The following is a 15324-nucleotide window of genomic DNA, read 5'->3' as shown; positions in this document are numbered from 1 at the left end:
CACGTGTCTCTTTCTCAGGCTTTCTAGCTGAAGTTGTTTCATTTTGTATGAATAATGAGTGCTTTTACTTGGAAACGATAGAGGAAAGGGATAGAGGGTGCACTGAGTGATCACTGAACAATTAAGTGTGTTGTAAACATAAAAACAACACATGCAAATTTAGGAGGCATTAAATGATGCAGTCTTGGTTAAGGCTAAGGAGATATCATTACCACAGTATGAAAGATTGGTAAACTTCATTTAGAGCTGCAAGTGCCCGGAATGATAACTATGTTCAATCGAAGACAAACTTAGACAGGAAAAGATGCAGAAAACTGCTAGGATGAGCAGGAGACAAAGCAACTTCTTGTATGGGAAGAAACTACCAATCATAAGTTACTAATTTAGCAAAATTGAGATGGGGAATGATTGCTTTTCCTGGGAGATGAGGGGAGAAGTACTTGGAGAAAGAAGATAAAAAGATGCTACTAGCACAAAGTGGGTAGAAATTGAAATTAAACTCACTTGGCCCAGCATCTAGAAGGATACTAATGAGCTGAGAAGTGTGTTCTGGAACAGCATTATAAGCCAGGCAAGGAAAGCTGCATTGGTTTGGCACTGGGTAAACTTCTGGAGATGACGGGGATGGAGAAGAAACAATTCTGGATTTGAGAAATGCACTTCTTCAAAGAGAAGACTTGGATGCTGACTCTGCGTGCTACACTCTGGTATGTCTCGGTGCTTCTGCTACGTTCCAGTGTTACAGAGGAATAGATGTACAAGCTAAGAATTCCCTCGGAGATCAAGTTAATGTACTGAGAGAGAAGAGATTTCTCTTTTTTTTTTTTCTTCCCTCGCCACCTTTCCTTCCTGCTCAGAACCTGAGAGTAGGCATAGCTAAAAATGAAATGTGGAGCAAGATTTATTTCTAGTCCTAGTAGCGTTGGCTTTCCTCTTCCTCCTGCAAATACATGACTGGATACTGCATCAGGATGCCTTTGCCTCCCAATGAGATTGGGGGGGTGTTGGGGTGGAGGCAGGGGCACAGGTGTGATTGCTTTTCTCTCCATTGTCACGCACGGCCTGTCTCTTAGCTTCCCCTGGCATTTTGCAACGTCCTTCAGCTTTCCCTATCAGTACATCACTGATTCCTGAGGCCTTTTATCTCTTATACAGATTTTTTTTTTTTTAAATTTGTTGAGGGCTGGAAAGGCTTGTGGGGTGTGTGAGTGTATGGAGGGGGGCATAGGGGGTTGCATCTGGGTGGCAGGTCTGATGACCGCTCAGGACTAAACCTCTACAACAAGGCATTATTCTTGGTGTCCAATGTGAACCTTCATTCATTCAAAGAGAATATCAGAACAAGATCAAATCTGACTGTTCTGCACCCTGGCTTTGTCACTGGGGATTAGTTGCACTTTCTGTAGCCCAGTGAATACTACCGTTGTGTCACGCAAACCCACTCTCGAGTACTTGCTGGCCTGCCATTTGCAGCACTGTCCTAGGTGGCCTGGGGAACACCGAGTTCAAATGCCTGCATGAAATTGGTCAGAGTAGGAATTCAAAGCTTAGGTTTCCTATTTTTCATGATATGGGATGTTCCGGTAGTGAGTCCAATAGAATGACGGATAATTTAGGTCGGAAGCAAGCTCCAGAAGTCATCTCGTCCAATCCTGCTCAGAGCAAGTCTAACCAGATCAGGTTGCTCAGTGCTGTGTCCAGTCAGGTCTTGAACATCTCCGAGGATGGATATTCCCCAACCTCTCAGGGCAACAGGTTTGTGTGGGGAGTGTGTGAAACCCAATCCCCTAGGTAACTAAGGTGGTAACAGTTTAAACTCAGGAGCCTGTTTCCTGCACAGTCAATGGAGCGACGCAGAAGCTGTCTGAACAGGAATTAAATACACTAGATGGAAGCACTGGTGCATTAGAGATCTGGGCCATACAAGTGTCATATTTAGCCAGTGATAGAGTGCAGAAACACAGCCTCTAAGTACACAGCCCAGTTTTTTTCTCTCTTCCAGGTCTTGTTGACTTACATGGCACAAACACAAGGCATGCAGCAGCTACACAGAGTTCCAAAGGCTGTGTGTACGTCACTGACGGCTGATGCTGAGACGACAGTCCGTAGTAACAGTCTTAGTTGGAAGGAGTATGGAGACGCTGCAGGGGTTGCAGCAGCAGATCGACTAGGGTGCGAACTAAATTGGGAACAAAACCCTTGTTAATATTCCACCAGGGATGGCACTCAGCTGGGATATGCAGCGTGCAAGTTTTACTTGCGTGTCATATGCAAACTCAGCACAAAGAGTAGGAATAAAACTCTAAATTGGAGCTGTGCCCAAGCCTCATCCAGATAAACTGTTCATACAGGCATAGTTCAGACTACAGTAATGAGAAAACTAATTGCTAAAATACGATGCTTCCCTGTAACAAATCCAGATGGGACTTACTTTAACTTCAATCCTTCATGGACATAGTGAGGATGAAGCATTTATTAATGGGTCAGAATAAAGAGCTGCCTTGTACTATACAAAACCAAACGTCTCCATTCAGTGTATTTCAGTGGCAAATTCATTCCCCTGCTATTTCAGCGAATGGTACGTTATATTTAGCCAAAACTAAGTGACATTATAGCAGACAAGACAGCGTAGAAAACCTCAGAGAATTGACTAATATGGCAGAGCTTTAAAATAATTTTCTGTTTCCACAGATTTACTCTTACAGTTTATGTATAGCTAGTACAAGTTATTTATCATTTTATCTTGAGACAAATACTGAAGTCAGCATTCCAGACTTCAAGGGAAAGTGGGTACCTAAGGCGAGTGGTTCAGATGCTCAGTGAGGCTGAGAATCTCAGAGTCAGTTACCAGCCTCAGCCACACCCCATCTCCCGCTGGATAATTGCTAAATTATACTCCCTGGCCCTGCAAATACTTCCTCCCCCCGCCCCCCCCCCCCCGCCCATGATAATGGTAAGACAGAGAATTTATAATTTATTTGTTTTAATGCTCTCCAGGGTCTAAAAGACACTTAACAGCTTCATAGCAGTTGAAAAACAGGAGCTTGAAATTACTTCGTACATGTAATCCAGCTACCCTTAACTTTTCACTGTTTATTAGCTTTGTTGATGGATTAAGTTTCCAACATAGCAGAGTTCCAGTACAATCAGGCCGTTACTCAGTGGGAATTGCAAATGTACATAACTGTTTATGTACTCTAAAGCAAAGTAGCTGGAGCATTCCCCTCCCCCCTCTGAGAGTAAGTCATCCTAAGGAGCATCCTTGCTTTCAGTGCATCACAAACCAGCTCATTGCTTGACATATGGAAATGAGATCACAACCAGCAACTTTGCAACTTTCTTACCTCTTTCTAAGGCAAGTGAAAAATCTGGTGGTTCTTCCAACCTAAAAAATACTGCAAGTGGCGAAGTCTCCTCTTGCTGTAAACAGGTTTTTCTAAAGCACATATATTAATTACTAACAAAGATAACAAGGTGGTCTTGGCTGCTATCTACTCTTTTTCCCCGCTGTACCTGACAGTGATGTTAAGCACGAGAACAGACTGATGTAATGACAGGGGTGCTACTTTCCTGCTGCGCTTATGATGTGTTGTGATGGATGTCATGATTTCAGTCTATTTTAAAAGAACATGATGATGGAAGAAACTGTAGACAAGTATTTTAACTACCTAGCTTATTTCACCCTCAAAGCAGGAATACAAACTCAATTTTGCTTTTCATAATCCCCTTCAGCATACTGAAGGAGGCTGCAGAGTGAGATTCCTCTAAGAGAGTGATCCTGTTGTAATTGTGGTGTCAAACAGAACTCAAATTCTAATCCTAGTGGGGTTACACCAGACCTACATCCTTGAACTGGCTGCAAGATTTTGGCCGGTACCAAAGAATTAATTAAAGTAAGCGATAGAATAGTGTCAGGCATCCTCCCCTGCCCCAGTGCGTTACTGACTGGCAAGAACATGCAATGATAGATAAACTGGTCCTTTATATATATACACACAACAATTTATCTACTGTTTTCTGCAACAGCATCTACCGTGCTTGACCTTGTTCTCAAAGCCTCAGATGAGATTTTTTACTCTGCTTGTTGGTGCTGATTTGCAGTCCTGTTCTCCCCTTCCCCACAACACCCCCTGTCTCTTTTGTACATAGGGTGGAGTAGTATTATGCCTTTCAACAGCAGATGGCTGTTCCGTCAGCTCAGCCATCTCGCAGAACTTCACCTTGGTATTTACTTAGCGAATAGCCATGCCAAGAAATGAGTTGTACCATTCTGGTCATGCCTCAACCTGAAATCAGTAGCAGGCAGTCCACAGACTGCATGAGGACTTGTCTACTCCATGATTAGAAAAGACGCAGCACGTTTCATGGCTCCGCAAGCCAAGCTGAAGTCAGGCAAGCACCTCAGTTGCTCTGTACTCCTGGCGATGGATGAGGACTCATACACCTCAGTGAACCGAGCTAGACTTGCTTAACGGACTTGCTTTAAAAAAAATGTATTAAGTGTTTCCACGCTTGGAAGTACTCGGTCTCTGAATTTCATTCTTTATCCCTGTTGTACAATACTGTCCCACTCTCCTGCAGAAACAGCTAATATAATTTACTTTATCATTTCCTCCCACACTGTAGCAGGTATGACCAACACTGCTACTGTACCTATCCTTTATGCAGGAAGCACCAGACAGTCTGCCACACGGAAAGCATGCATGGGATGACAGATTCTTTTCTAACGTACTTTCTATAATCATGCAATTTGTTTACAACTTTATTTGCAAAATGCTGCTGACAAACCTCACTTTTAAAGTAGCTGAACTCAGGCAAATGTTTGACATGTCTTAGTAGAAGTGCTGTCTTACGCCTCTAAGGACAGTGCAACTGGAGAAAGTCCTAAACGCACCGCTGTCATCCTTTACTGGAAAGGAGCCAAGAAGCAAACTGGAGAGTAATTTTTCACCTGGCCTGCTAACGCAGACTACATTACTAGCGTGCCAATCTACTAGCATGTTGTATGTTTTCAACCCTCTTCACTATATTTCTGAAGGCATTGATTAGTTGGAGACACCTTTCCAGAGTCTTCTTTCTAACCAGTTGCACATCATGTAGATGCTGCAGCATGTTTTTTCCTTCCAGTGTATTCAGCCAGCTGCTCAGTTAAGCAACAAATCTGTTGTTTCATGAATAGTTAATCAAGTAAAAGGCAACTCCAAAGGAATATAGAGAACAGCAGCTCAAGAGCTATGCACTAGAGAGTTTTAACTAGTAGCTTATTTCAGGAAAAAAAAGAAAAAGACGTGTAGCTGGGTGACAAGGGGGAAAAGAGAGATGATGCCTAAGTGCCTTCTCTTAAAGCAGTCTACAGGCAGCATCTTTTTATCAGCAGAAGACCAAGTCCAGCTCCAGAGGTATAAAAGGAATATTTACTTGCATTTTCCAATTCCGTGAAAACTTCCATTACTGAGATGACCACACAAGTTTAAGTGTTTAAAAAAAAAAAAAACTGTGAATTAATCTTGAAGTTAAAGCTTTTTTACCTTTCCAAAAAACATACCTTCACAAAGTCCTTTTCATAAAGGAGAAACATTTACCCCCTGCTTTAAAGCACCTTCTTCCCATTTTGTGCTCTAACATGAGAAATCTATGTTTTGTACTTGTTTACTGGTCGTAGTTTGCACAGTTATTATACTAGAGCCAAAACCAAGAGGGAGATTTTTTTATCAGACTGAACTTTGGGTTAGCTTTGAAGGAAAAGCTGTGTTATGTTCCAAATTCCTGATTACTATAGATTCAGCATGCTCCTTGCACTTTTCACAATATGGAAAGAGCCCACATTGCTGGTCTTCTTTAAATTGAAAAAACAAGCTCACAGAATAAGGAAAACATTAAGTCACTATTTTTAATGTGACAGGAAGTGAGAAGGGATGTTTATTTGGCTTCATTTAAAGACTGCAAAATCACATCCTACTTAGCACCTTGAATGATCCACCATGAGAATATTGGATTTTTTTTTTTTTTTAAATTGTAAATATTTACCAGAAGTAAAATCCAAACATGTTAGGAAAGAATACATTATTTTACTACTTGCTATACAGGGGGATAAGCTATACAAGCTGTTTAAATAGCATTGCTTACATTAAACCTGAATGTTATTATATGGGGCAATAGTGAATTTTGTAGGTTTTACTTACAGTGTCAAGCTGCATTTGAATATAAAACTTCCATACAAAAGTATTTACTTAAGTAACCTTAAGTGGATTAACCTACTTCTGACCTACTATGTTTTGAAAATCACTATTTATTATAAAGGCAGCACGTTTTTACGTTAGCAGATTGAATCGATTCTGGGTCACTACAACTGTAGAGCTAGTAGGTCTAATCTCCAATTTGTATTAGTGTTGGGAAAAAATTTAACACCCTCTCCTGATATCTTTCTAAGAATTTCTCTCTCTTCAGTAATTTGATTCCAAGTTTTCAGCAGCTATTACTTATCACTTAAGTGAAGCTTTAATGAAAATAGCTTCACTTCAGGCAGCCAATTTGACCTCAGATTCTTTTAAGCCAATCCATTTGCTGTGAGGTTCATCAGAAACTATTGATGTGTATTAGGAAGTTAAGTGCACTGGAGGGAACTACATTCCTCTGTTAATCCTGGAACTGCTCCTAGTTGAGTATACCAGTATAGTCTGAGACTCAAATCGGTACCTATAGTAGACAAACTCTAGCCTAACGCAAAAGCACAAAGTACCAAGCCAGCCTTGCTTTTCTACCTGTTGTATTTTGTGGTCTAACGTGTCCTCCAATCCAAACGTTTTCAGTACAGCAAAAATTACGAAGACATCAGCGTTCAAGATATCCAGGGGCAGATACAATTTTACAGTGTGTGCAAGCAGTTAAGTCCTTATCCTTTGTACAGAGAAAATGCAGTTTGGGGCAGATTCCCATCAAAACAATCTGCTTTGCTTCCCCGTCAGGGGAAGGTTGGAAATAGACTAATTCATAGGGTCTGTGATGTGATAAATTCAGCCTGCTCTTACCCATCCCAGAGCAGACACAGTTACCTGAATATAAATGCCTTGTAGAAGGATCAAGTTTAGAGTGTAAGAGGGTTGCTGTGTTTCCCAAAGATCCCCAGGAAAGACAGTAATCAAGACTAGGCCAGAGAAGTTAACTCGGCAGGCCAGAATTTGAGCCATTCTGTAATACAGCAAACCGCTGTTGGTTCAGTCCACGTAACCTTTCAAGCCCTGTTCTTTGGCAAACAGGCAAGAAGATTTAATTTGTTGTTTGGCGGAAAACACAAAATTCAACACTCAAGTTTAACTAAAGGGTAATTTTTTTTATTCCCCATTAAGACTGTCTCAAGGACATAACTAAATGTTGGAAACCCCACAGAAGGGCACATACAGTGAATGTGGCGAAGTACAAGGTGAACAGCCCCAGGGGTTCAAATAAGGTAGGACTGTCAGCTAACCAGAGGAAAAAACAAATTAAAACTCTGCTGAAGATGATGTACTTTCTTCTCAATTTACACTGAAAAAAAGTCAAATCCAACAAAATCCTTGCATCTCTAACAATACATTCAATCCTGGCTAAAGAGTTTAACAAGATGGCAACAGGATGACTATAATACAAAACGTTCACTACTACACTCTGTACACACCTGTTGTCCAAGCCCTCCCCCAAACCCAAGTAATGATGGTGCCCCCATTATTTGCTTGCTTGCTGGGCCTGCCTGCGGAGGAGGACGTAGATCTTCTCCTTTATCCAGTCTTTATTGTACGGTTGGTATGTCTGAGTATCAGCACGGTAACTAGAGAGAAGAAAAGAATTAATGTAATATCAGTCTGTCCTGTAGTACATCTACCAGAAGAACTTCACAAACAGTTAAGCATCCTCAAGTGTATGAGGCAGCAAGTTGTGTATAGAACACAAGTAATATCAGAAGTAGATGGGAACTGCCACTTATCAAAGAGATGTATCCTGTTCCCTAAAAACCAGTTACCCAGCAGATCAGTAAGAATCTGAAATAAAACTAGATGCTCCAAGGACTACTGAGTGATGGGATCATAGTGTGTTCACATTTTAATTCATGAATATAATTACTTATGGGAGACAACAAATGGAGGACCCTAATATTCTGGATTCTGAATGAAGAACAGTTCCACCAGGAAACAATCTACTTTTTTTGATGAGCCAAACACTTCTTCAACACTACTTCAAGCAAGTGTTCATGTGAGTTTTCAAGTGTTCCACTTCTGTTTGGAATTTTTAGAAAATGAATAAAAGCAAAATTTTCCAGGAGCAAAGGTAGACTCATAGGTGGATAACAAAGGATTCTTGCCAGTTGGCAGTGACGGCAAGCTTACATCTAACAAACAAGGACACTTCATAAAAAGCAAACTGAAAAAAAGAACCCACAGACTCATTTTCTTTGCTACTCGGGGATAGTGGATAAAAGTAGTCCACTAGCAAGATTTCTTGCCAGGGCCAGAGAACTCAGTTACTCAAGACACTGTTGAAATGAAGGAGAATTAGACTGAAAAATGAAAGCAAATTGCGTGAAGTCATCTGTGTAGATTCATGCCCTCCTTTCCCCCTTAGTCGTTAAAGTTGAATGTTTTTTTTGAGGAAGATGGTACTTTCAGCGAATGCTTCAAGAACTACTGAAGTCCTGGTCAGTCTTTAAATCTTGGTACACCTATTTCTAATCAGATAAGAAGGGTGAGATGGTCATCGGTAAAAAGCTAAGTAAAAATCCAGAGTTAACTCAATCCAGAAAAATTTACAGTTCTTACCTAAGGAAAAAACCCTAAGCATACTGTTTCTAAGAAAGCCTTGTAATTTAAAACCCAGCATGACTGGTTCAAGGCCACAGAAAGAGTTTCAGTATATATTGATATAGTAGTATTTCCAGTGCAGTATAAGAAATGTTAATTTCAGGAAAAGTTACTGATTTCCGCCCCCACCCTAATCCATTCATAATGCTACATGGCGAGACCAGATAGCAAGTACTTTAGAAATCTCCATGAACACAAGACATGTCTGGTACACTACGTGCTACGTGTGCCATCTGGTGGAAAACTATAAACTGAAGTAGAATTTGGCACGACACTGAGTTGACAAGCCTAATTAAGAAAGGCACAAGACTGTACTAGAAAACAGTTGCTACTTCCTAAAGCAAGTAGCTAGCTTCAGGCTGTTAGATAAACTAAAACAAAGTGTGTCTTTCAGACTGCATCAGCCCAGCACTATGAAACCTGAAGATCAAACGTGGCAGAATGTCTAGGAACAAGGTTAACTCTGCAGAAACTGTAAACCCGTTTTACTTATTCTACTGAAAACTTTGGTAAGTGGCATTTGTATTAAGTCACTATCAGTAACATAGATTCTGTATGTACATCAGAATGCGAAGGAAAGCAATCCGATGGTCAGTTTTTTTAAAATAGGTTTTTACTTTAAACTGGAATTAACTGCAAAGGTTGTTCACTGTGCAGCTGCAAAAGTACTTGCACTGGGATTTCAGACAGAGCAGTACAGCCGCATTCCAGATACTCACCGGCTTAAAAACAGTTTCTGGAATTTTGAGCTTCGAAAGCCAAATACTATGTCTTTTGTTATTTGAATATGAGATTTGTATCCTTATTCCTACGGAATTTCTGCAAAGTTGATACCACTGTCATATCAAACCATTACCTTGAAATTTATGGTATGGAAAGTACTCGTGATCTGGACTAAGTGATTTAGTTACAACGTTAAGTTACATTCTGAATAGTGAAATTTAACATTTGATTTCACAGTAGAGTCAGAATGGAAAGCACGCAAGACCACCTTTGCTTGCCCACAACTTTAACACACAGATGTGAACTGGAGACCATGTATTCACAAGAACACTCAAACAATTAGCTAGGGCTCTCTGGCGGATTGACTTGTTCTTCAGTCACTTCATTAGGATTTACAGAAACTTCCATCTTGCCCTATCTTGATCAAAATAAACAATTGGCTGCAATGCGCTTCTATACACTTCTACTGTACCACTAGTATAGCCCTCAGCTGAATAAAATTCAGTAATCATTCTGCCTCCTTAAGAATCAGACCAACTGCACAAAGGCAGATTCAGCCCCAATTTAAACAGATTCTAGCATTAATAAAATATGTAGCTGTATTAAACTGTTGGATTTCAGTATTTGAAAGGCTGGGAGCTTCAATGTGACTAAATCCAAGTGGACCTGTCAGTTTCTAAGCTTTCTTTAGAGATACTTTATTCCAATGCAGTTAATTGGAGTGCAAGATGACATGCCAGCTGCAATACCGCTGCCTTACTAACACAGTTATTGGAAAAAAACCCAGAATCTTACCAGATTTAACATAAAACATGTGAGAGTTTACATGGAAGACTTCTGACTTCTCCAAGTCACTGAAATGGACTTGCACAACTGAACTTACACAAGACAGCTGAGGTCTGCCAGGTCATCAATGAAGTCAAACAATTGGCTGATATCATATGTAATGGATGGACTGTTGGGATTCATTCTCTTCAGATGCTCTTCATACATTTTACAGACTCCTACAGAGAAAAAAGATTAACAATGCAATAATAAAAAAACAACAACTGTATTTGCTGAAACTTCTTCAGCTATTGAACCACAGATATCAGGAAAGTTTAGAGATGATCACCATGAAAAAACAATTGGCTGATATCATATGTAATGGATGGACTGTTGGGATTCATTCTCTTCAGATGCTCTTCATACATTTTACAGACTCCTACAGAGAAAAAAGATTAACAATGCAATAATAAAAAAACAACAACTGTATTTGCTGAAACTTCTTCAGCTATTGAACCACAGATAGCAGGAAAGTTTAGAGATGACCACCATGAAAACAGAGACATAAACTTCTTACTCAGATTTTGCAGAGTTGAAATGCTTTTGTTCTAGCTATTTGCATTGAAATATAATACTAATACTATAAAATCAGGTGAGATGCATGGACAGAAGCATCTAGAGGAAAAAGTTTTAGGTCTGGCAAAGATGGAACTTCCCATGCAGTAAACTTCAATGGAAACCTGAAATTCCTTCCAATAATTTTAAGACAGCAATTGCAACATGTATTCCTACAGTACAAGTACCTGAGAAAGAGAAGAACTAATGTCAAATAAAACCACTCAAATCTCAGAAGAGAGATCATTCTTGAGGAAAGAGTCAAACAGGGCTACTGAGGTAAGAGTGACAGCACAAGCCTGTATGTGAATTAAAATCAATTTTATTTAAGCTAGCCCATAAATAATTCAGATACATTTGAGAAGAATGTAATATTAAAGTGAGCATGGAGGCTTTACAGGGTCTTCATTATGCTTTCGTTTGCCTCGCAAAACTTCCTGGAATTAGAATTTTTAATGTCAAGTGAACTTCCACATTTAAATCATACAGCTGTAGTATTTTAATCTTTTTTCCAAGCTTACCATGTGTCTCTTAAAGTCATGCAGGATTTTTTCTCTGGCACACATGCCACGAGGCTGCAAATTATGTATGAATTACACACATACTTTTATTTTATTTATTATTTCCAGTAGCAATCTTTCCTTTACATGACTAGCACAAAAATTAGTGAGAGAGTTAGGCTCTGATCCTGCAATGAAATGCATTCAGGCAAGTCTGCTGCATGGCCCCACCAAGAATATGGCCTACTCTCACGAACTGAATGTGGTTCAATCTAGTTAAATCAAAAAGATACATTTAATATAAAAAGGAAGTTTTAGATATGCAGAATAACTATTTTTTAGTTTGCTAAAACATTAGTAAACTAAAAGCATGAGATTTTTGCATTTTTTTGTGAATTACCCTGGGAAAACATGACCAGCAACTTATTTTCTTAGTGAGTAAGTTTGGGAATATGTCAAAAATGGGGTTTTAACAACATTTTTTGACTACCATGTCTGCACCCACCTTCCATGCACTCATTCACCGATTCATAATCAGCGTATGTTCTGCCTTCTGGCCTCTTGGTAGGCTGGACAAGTAGAATTGTGTGAGACTGAAAAACAAAACCAGAAAAAAACAGGTTACTTGTAAAATTTGAATGATTTTTTGTTTGAATTAAGTTATTTATCTGAATGAAGCACTAAAAAGAAGCATAATATTAAAACACTGAACTAGCAACCAAGGACACAGACATTTTCCAAATAGCATTTACTGTTCATGTAAGCTGTGTTAATACGTCTTGTTTCCAATCAGTCCTATCAATCCTTACGTAACTTTAAAATGTGTAAAATCATCAGTAAAGCAGCTATTGTGTTGAAAAAAAAAATACCATGGAAATAGTAGTTTCTATTTAAGCACAAAAACAAAGCAATAAAGTCAATGTATAAAAGCTATGCCATTAGTGCATTTACTTATTTTATTCCAAGTGCAAGCTGTTAGTATGATTTTTAAATACTCTAATTAAAGAGCAAGGAGGGAGTCCAACTTAACTTTGCTGCCAGTCTCACCTTAAAGATTTTAACACAAATAGCTATTTTGAGTTATTCATTCAACTTCAAGGGAACACAAATTATACAACAAATCTGCACTTAGTATTCAAGATTATTTCCTGCAAAACAGATGCACTGATTTTTCATTCTTCAGTGAGTCTACTGAAACAGTAATTATGGCACAGATAACTGTTCCAAATGTCAGAGTCTGTAAGCTTATTCTTCTGCAGGAAAGACTTAGATGATTGTACAGTCTGTGGCTTGCATTATTTCTGTAATATTTTTCACTTGGCTACAGCAAGTAATTTGAGCAAACAACAAGCAAAATTTTTGAAGTGTACACAATCTATGATCTAATTAACACGTTACACAGCACAGAAAGTTCGCAAGCACGCTACAAAATACCACTTCCAGTGCTGCTAATTGGATCCAACATTTTCAATGCTGATACACAACATGTAATATTCATGGAGGCAACTGCAGAATAAGACACTGGAAACAGATACCAAAGCATATTATTGGGCTTAAATTGATCAGCTGCTGACAGAAAAATCCTGACCCACACTTTGGACAGATCAGTGAAGATACCAGTTCAGTGTGCAAATGGCAGTGACAGAAAAATGGCAAATATTATGATTTACAAGGAACTTATAAGAAAACAGTACAAATTTTTACACCATGACTGATAGTGTTCCCATGCCTGGAATAGAGTTTTCAGTTCTTTAAATTGTGTCTCAAATAACATGGTAAAAGGAGATTCAGAGAAGCCCAGAAAAAAGTTATACAGAGAAAGAGAAGCAGCAAGACTTTTCCCAATCAGAAATGGAAAAAGAAGGGAATTCAGAGCTACACACTGTAAGAGAAGTCATACAAAGGAGACTAGACCATTTAAGTCCACTTTCATGTATGCCAGGGGATACTAGATTTGAAAGGAATTTCCCAAGGGGGGCTGGTATCTGGCTGTTCCTAAGTGCATTGTCCTTGAACAGGCATGTCTTACCAGAGAGTCCAAATAGACTCTGCCAAACTTTATTATAAAGTACTTTTTCCAGCACTATCGTTCTTATTTGCTGGTCACTGATGACAAGGCTTGGTTCCAGGACTTGCAACTCTGATTTCCTGGGAGCATTCGACTAAGCATCCCTTATTAACAATAATGGACCAGGTGCACCAGCCAGTTCAGTCAGTGTGTCATTTTAGCATGAGAGTGTCTTGCAAACTACATTTGTGGTATCTGATTACATACACATCTTCCTCTCTTTCAATTAAACTCAGTATTTTAAAAAAGCTGGGTTTCTTTGACAAAACCTAAGAGAACACAGATAAAACGGAGCTGACTAGGAGTTACAGAACTGTATCATACCTGAGTGAATTCAGTATTTGGTCTCTCAGAATCGTGCTGGGGAATCATATATTCTGAAATTATCCCAATAATCAGTTTTTAGAAAAAAATATCAATGAGCCAGACATGTAAGCCAGTTCTTTTAGAACTTGAAGGCAGAAATTATTTGGGCTTCTGACTTTAAATTGTTTGTCACTTCAGGCACTTTACAATATCCCTATCAGATACTGGCCTGGAATTTATTAAAATTAGTGCCATTGGGACCATCTGTATTGTAGAACTAATGTAATACATCTCAAACATTTCCTTGGGAACTTCCCATTACTTTACCTTGAGGGGGGAAAAAAAAAATTGCTCCTCCTCTCCTACCATAGAAGTGCAAAAAAGTGACAAGTTCAGAAGCCTGCGAGAAGTTCCCTCCAATATTACCTGCCCTACTGAATGCATGCCTAGGTGACAGGGCAAAAATCAGTGTGATTAATAACTATTATGTTTTCCTATAGGTATAAATCTTATTGTTAGGAAAAAGAAAACCAAAACAAGGGAAGAGCCATAAACGTTCATGCATTAGGAGCAGGTTATCTGGAAGAGCCCGATATGGACTCTTTATTATTCTGATGCATACATTGGGTTTTCTTGGATTTTCTTTTAAAGCACAGTTGTAGCAGGACACTGAACATGATACCACATGGTTTGTATCACTCCAATTTTGAACTTCTAGAGAGCACTTCAGAAAGTGCTCCAATTATTGTAGACACAACCATGTAAAAATGGTTAAAGCAGTGCTCACAGCCAACCCAGCAGGACTTACAAGCCAGGCAGCATCTGCCCAAAGAAGCTTCTACCAAGTGTAGTCTATTCAACAATCAAGTAAAAAAATAATTAAAAAGGAAGAGAAACAAGTATTGTAAGAATAAGATGTGCAGTGATGCAAATACAGGGAGTATATACCACACACTTTCAGTTATTCCTGCTAGGCAGAAAAAGTGGTTTAAGTGTCTTTTTTCACTTTGGACAACAGGGACAAGGCTTGTAGCTGCTCGTCCTAGCAGAAGCTAACTGCTTTCAAGCAAGTGCCAGACACACGTAGAACTTTGCTGCAAACCCAGAAGCAGTTATCCTTCCACCGCAGCTTCAGCATATTCAAATTTATTAGATGAATGCAACAAACTATTGTGACTGGTAGGCCTTTGTGCTTCAGCGTGCCATTCAAACAGCCCACCCGCGCAAGCTCCCGCCTTTCCCTCCTCCAAGTACTGGGGAGGAGCAGGGAAAGCAGCATGGGCAGAAACAGCTTCAATTAACGCAAACCAGCCATTTAAGGGAGGCGCACTCGACGGATCCGCGAAGCTAGCGCTCGCGAGGCAGAGCTGCACTTCCAGAAGCGCCCTGAAAAGGGGCTGAAGCTCCCGGGCAAGCCCGCTCCACGCCACGGCCGGAAGCCTCCCCCCCTCTCCGAGGGCAACGGGCCTTTGTGCCGGGGAGGCTCCGGCGGCGGCGGCGGAGCGGCACTTCGCAA

At 39.8% G+C, this 15324-nt stretch overlaps 1 protein-coding gene across 1 annotated transcript; it reads right to left on the bottom strand.

The window, feature by feature from the left end:
- Positions 1-7309: 7309 nt before the first annotated feature.
- ERH (enhancer of rudimentary homolog (Drosophila)) lies at positions 7310-12022 on the bottom strand. Its single transcript, XM_009579615.1, has 3 exons — positions 11940-12022; positions 10438-10558; positions 7310-7804 (listed from the first exon to the last, which is right to left on the bottom strand). Exons 1-3 carry the CDS (start codon positions 11944-11946, stop codon positions 7702-7704), a joined length of 231 nt encoding a protein of 76 aa, XP_009577910.1. The 5' UTR covers positions 11947-12022; the 3' UTR covers positions 7310-7701.
- Between the last annotated feature and the right edge of the window lie 3302 nt (positions 12023-15324).

This window comes from Fulmarus glacialis, unplaced genomic scaffold, assembly GCF_000690835.1.
Source record: "Fulmarus glacialis isolate BGI_N327 unplaced genomic scaffold, ASM69083v1 scaffold3466, whole genome shotgun sequence".
NCBI lineage: Eukaryota > Metazoa > Chordata > Aves > Procellariiformes > Procellariidae > Fulmarus > Fulmarus glacialis.
The sequence above is the reverse complement of the archived record's forward strand: the minus strand, read 5'-3'. Positions and strand labels throughout refer to the sequence as shown.

Bases quoted from the DNA above. Each gene is read 5' to 3' on its own strand.
- ERH (XM_009579615.1), bottom strand. The intron at 7,805-10,437 runs GTAAGTTCAGTT...TCTTCTCTCTAG, and splicing joins GCAGACCTCAGCTGTCTTGT to TTACCGTGCTGATACTCAGA.